Source organism: Portunus trituberculatus, chromosome 50, assembly GCF_017591435.1.
Source record: "Portunus trituberculatus isolate SZX2019 chromosome 50, ASM1759143v1, whole genome shotgun sequence".
NCBI classification, from domain to species: Eukaryota; Metazoa; Arthropoda; class Malacostraca; order Decapoda; family Portunidae; genus Portunus; species Portunus trituberculatus.
This window is the reverse complement of record NC_059304.1, coordinates 24,766,638-24,771,637: the sequence shown is the minus strand read 5'-3', so window position 1 is coordinate 24,771,637 and position 5,000 is coordinate 24,766,638. Positions and strand designations below refer to the sequence as shown.

General features: G+C 41.4%; 2 protein-coding genes across 2 annotated transcripts in view; both read left to right on the top strand.

The window, feature by feature from the left end:
* Positions 1-697, top strand: part of LOC123500087 (protein ZBED8-like) — a 1,572-nt gene extending 875 nt beyond the window's left edge. Inside the window, exon 2 of the mRNA XM_045248736.1 lies at positions 1-697. This exon is cut by the window's left edge and continues 209 nt beyond it. Within this exon, the coding sequence (XP_045104671.1) occupies positions 1-615 (615 nt within the window). The 3' untranslated portion in view covers positions 616-697.
* Positions 698-1,033: 336 nt separating this feature from the next.
* On the top strand, positions 1,034-1,573 carry LOC123499919 (zinc finger BED domain-containing protein 5-like). Its single transcript, XM_045248451.1, has one exon. It carries the CDS (start codon positions 1,034-1,036, stop codon positions 1,571-1,573), a length of 540 nt encoding a protein of 179 aa, XP_045104386.1.
* The last annotated feature ends 3,427 nt before the right edge of the window (positions 1,574-5,000 follow it).

The following is a 5,000-nucleotide window of genomic DNA, read 5'->3' as shown; positions in this document are numbered from 1 at the left end:
AGTCGACAAGAATTGAACATGAAGAGACAGCGACTTGATGCCAGTGGTTCCTTTCATCAACAAAATGCTGCCGTAGTGGAGGCATCATTTCTTGTAGCCCTTGAAATAGCAAAGAAAAAGAAGCCTCACACAATTGGGGAGGAATTAATTTTGCCATGTGCCAAAACAATGGTAAAGCTTGTTTTGGGTGAGAAAAGTGCTGAAAAGCTGAATGCTATTTCACTCTCAAATAATACAGTGCAACGCCGAATCTCCCAAATATCTGATGACATCAGAGAGCAGGTGATACAGGAAATCAAAAGAGCTGGATTATTCAGTATTCAACTCGATGAGTCCACTGACGTCCAGTCCTGCTCACAACTCCTGGCTTTTGTAAGGTATGTTCATGATGAGGATCTGAAGGAGGAATTCTTGTTTTGTGAGCCTCTTGAACAATCTACAAAAGGTGAAGATGTAATGCAGAAACTTACAGAATTCTTTGAATCTGAAGGTCTTGACTGGGGCAATCTTTGTGGGATATGCACAGACGGGGCTCCAGCCATGTTGGGTTCTCAGTCAGGTTTTGTTACAAGAGTTATACAAAAGCACCAAATGCTATCCCTCTTCACTGCATGATCCACAGGCAAGCTCTTGCATCAAAAACGCTACCCTCAGAATTACAGGACACTCTGAATACAATTATAAAGACAGTTAACTTTGTAAAGGTAGTGCTCTTAACACACGCCTTTTCAAGAGACTCTGCCAAGATATGGATGCAGCTCATGAGACCCTCCTATTTCATACAGCAGTTCGCTGGCTATCAAAAGGAAATGTAGTTCAACGTGTATTTGAGCTCAGAGAAGAGATCAGCCTCTTTCTCAGAATACAGAACAAGCAAGATTTGCTGTCAGCATGGTCTGCAGATAGCTTCGAAATACGGCTAGCCTATCTTGTTGACATATTTAGACAGTTGAACACACTGAACCTGGAACTCCAAGGGAAAGGAAGCTTGATAATCGATTTTGTGGACAAAATCAAAGCTTTCATTCGTAAGATGGAGAATTGGAGGCGCAAAGTTGGAATGGGAAACTTGGCAATGCTGGAGACAGTGTCAGAAATTGTAGAGAAGTGTGATGCTGCTACGCAGAACTTGATTACCCAACATCTTGAGGCCTTGGAAGGGGAGTTTAAAAGATACTTCCCAGATATCCAAAGCCTAACTTCTCGGCTAGTAAGGGCCCCCTTCACTGCTGCAGTGACATGCATTCCTGATGACAATGATGATGGCCAAACTGAGCTGTTGACACTTCAGGAGGATTCAGGAGCTAAGATGAAGTTTGAAACTGAATCTCTCACAGTATTTTGGTCATCAATGGCAGCTTCATACCCAAACTTATGTGACTTAGCTTTTCGCCACCTCCTACCATTTTCATCAACTTATTCCTGCGAGGCTGCATTCTCTCAACTACTCCACATTAAAACGAAATATCGCAACAGACTTGAAGTGAAGCATGACCTACGGTGTGCTTTAAGTGAAACAAAACCAAGAATCAAGAAGCTTGTTGATAATCTGCAACATCACCCTTCACACTGAGTGGAATGGGGATTCAAAAGTGAAGGAAACATGAACGTGGCATGAACGTTCAGAAGCAAATGGTCTGGGAGGAGGTGGGTGTGTGGCCACTGAAGGCCATGGTTGTGGCAGTTAATTATGACTCCCTATGATAGCATTTCATTTCAGAATTACAAAGTTATCAGATTTGTAAGATTCAAAGATCAGATCACATTGCGTGGGATTAATACACTTTTTCAATCCAGTGGAATTTCTTTGTTTCTTATTTTTTTTTTTGCTTATTGCTGAAACAGCTTTTCACAATAATGCAATTTTTAATTACTCTACATATGAATTTTTTAATGTGCATTATATTACTTCTTTAGTACCATTTCAATAATTATAGGAGATTCAGCAAAGGCAAAATACAAATTTCTTTATTAATAATTAATAAAAGAAAAAATAACAAATGGAATCAATAAGATTACAGGATTTGCTAGAGTGGTTTTTATATGGACCTAATGAGTGTAGGACTGTAGACAGTCACGGGTTATGGTTGTGGGCCATGGACAAGGATCATGTATGAAAAGTGGGTAACGACCAGAAAAAGTTTGGGAACCACTGGTCTAGTGGGTGTCGTGAGCAGTGGGATTCGTCGATTATCAAGCAAAAAGTGCAACTCATGCTCAACCGTGCGGCATTCTCCAATCATTGTGCTGCGGGCTTAACATTGTGTAAAAAAAATATAGAGTCGTGAAACATCGAGTGACAATCTAGGGCGTATCGTGTTAGTCATGCTTTTTTTTCTGTTTCATCCTGAAAAAAAATAGTGCATCCCTTATTTTTTTCATTTTATCATCGAAAATTTTTTTTACAAACCTATTGTATTACTATCGGTTTATGTTTGTGTGATTGTCGTGTGGCATTAATTGTATTCGTTGCATATGCGTTGTATTCGTGGCTGTCCAAGAATTGTATAACAATCCAGATGATAACACGATATTATACCAACCGAAAGTCGGACGATGATGGATAAGTAACATAATAAAAACCTACGTACCATAACAATAACACGTTATGCTGGGGTGAATCACAATTAGAAATCGAGTCTTGGACGATAGTAACACAATAAACATGAAAATAAGTCGATAAAGTTTTGTAAGCCTCCTTTGTGGCCATGAAGCGCATTAGGCCAAACTTAGCTCTGGTTCCAATGTCTCCCTTCAATTTGTGCCCTATCTATTTATTTGAGGTGTGGTTCGGCGCATTATTTCGTTTAAAATGGCGTGGTCTACCTGCAAGTATTATCTGTAGAAATCAGGGCCATGTTCTGGAAGGTGTGGTAGAAGTTGGTAATAGTGGTCTTACTGTTCCCTCTACGCAATCCACGACCAAACAAATCACCTATGGGCCTTCCTCCTTCGCTTCTTCTTTTATTGTTGAACAGGATGATTAGATTAGGTTGAATCTTGAGGTTGTTGATTAGCAGGACATTCATTTCAAGTTCATCCGCGTACAGTAATACTCATCGGTGTCCTGCTGGCAAGGCGTGGGAAGAGTCAGTGGCCAGGCATGTTCTGCAGGGAGTGTGTGGGGGGGGGGTGAGGCGTGGGAAGGCCCATGCATGATGTTTTACGAAGCTGTGACGTCGGAGAATACTGCTGTGCAACTGTGACGGCTATGAGTGGGGTCTACAATTTATATGTAGGCGTGAATTCCGGAAAAAAAAGCGGTTGTGTCGCGCTCATGTTGGTCGGGCGGCATTCGTGCAGTTCGTTGAGGTGTTGTACGCTGTTCAACGACAACAAATAACCACTGGAAGACAACTGAAAGAATTGCACAAATGCCGCCCGACAAACACGAGCGCGAAACGACCTTTTATTTATTATTTTTTTTTAATTCACGTCTGTATAATTATAAATTGTCGGTCCACACCTGGCAGTCACAGTTCCACAGCAGCATCCACTGAAGTCACAACATCGCTTCCCATTCAACATGGCCTTTCCCACGCACCCTCTGCAGGAGATGCCTGGCCACATGGCCCTTCCCACACCTACCCAGTAGGACACAGATGAGCATTATATGGATGAACTTGAAGAATGTGATGGTGCCTCTTCTCCCACACTTCTACATTATTATTATCATTATATTATAGTATTGCAACGCATATTTATTATGTTTATATGTTATAAAATTACATTATGTTCGTATGTACCCACGCTCTCTGGATGTTGCCACGAGTCTCTGTTTTGGCGTCACACAGTGGCGTCCCTTGTTGCTCAGTAGGGATGTGCGGTATCGACATAAAAGTCGGTATAGGTATTACCGATATTCTGAAATGTACTGATGCAGTCTTATTCGATATGAAATAATGAAACCGAAATACCAATATTCATATAAAAACACCGGTAATACCGATATAATTCTTCCCTTTCCGTTGCGTTGAAAAAGTTTCCTTTATCTAACATTTTCGGACAGTATGTTCATACAATCACACAAGGTAGTTTTAGGTGACGTTTAAAGGTGTGTCAGTAATCTTACCCTTAGGCTTGTGGTGACATCAAAGAGAGAGAGAGAGAGAGAGAGAGAGAGAGAGAGAGAGAGAGAGAGAGAGAGAGAGAGAGAGAGAGAGAGAGAGAGAGAGAGAGAGAGAGAGAGAGAGAGAGAGAGAGAGAGAGAGAGAGAGAGAGAGAGAGAGAGAGAGAGAGAGAGAGAGAGAGAGAGAGAGAGAGAGAGAGAGAGAGAGAGAGAGAGAGAGAGAGAGAGAGAGAGAGAGAGAGAGAGAGAGAGAGAGAGAGAGAGAGAGAGAGAGAGAGAGAGAGAGAGAGAGAGAGAGAGAGAGAGAGAGAGAGAGAGAGACCGAGACAGACAGAGACCGGCACCGAGACAGAGACAGACAGATAGACATACAGACACTTCCCACCTCAGTTTGCCTTCCCCTCTGACGAACCACGTTGTATCTTACTGTAATACATTCATCAAGCAGACATTTGAGTATGTTTTATTCTTCCAGCCTAGGGGCCGGATTCTCAAAACATCGTAGCCTTCCGCAGTTAAGATCTTAAAAGCCTTCTCGTAGCCATTTTCTATAGTTGGCCACGGTAACAACTAAGGTGTATTTTCAAAATATCGCCAGGATGCTCGTAGCCCACGATGATGCTACTGGAATCTCGGTCCATTGCATCCCGCTGTTCAGGAATGGGACACAGATGAAACCTGTTTGGCCAATCAAAAGAAGGCTATCATTACAGCCTTGGAGAGTGTTAGTCAATAACATAGCAGTCTGTGGAGATGTAAACAAATACACATGAAGGATAAAATAGTGATACAAGACAAAATCAGACTTTCTTGCACAGAAAACCAATCTAGAGACAATATAATTACAAATGTATTAATGTTAAAAAATATTATCGTTGGAGGAAACTGGAAATATAAAAGTATATATGATGAAAATTTGGAAAGAAACACA

What these genes read in the sequence shown, in the direction of transcription:
- LOC123499919 (XM_045248451.1), top strand. Translation starts at nt 1,034, where the DNA reads ATGGAGAATTGGAGGCGCAAAGTTGGAATGGGAAACTTGGCAATGCTG.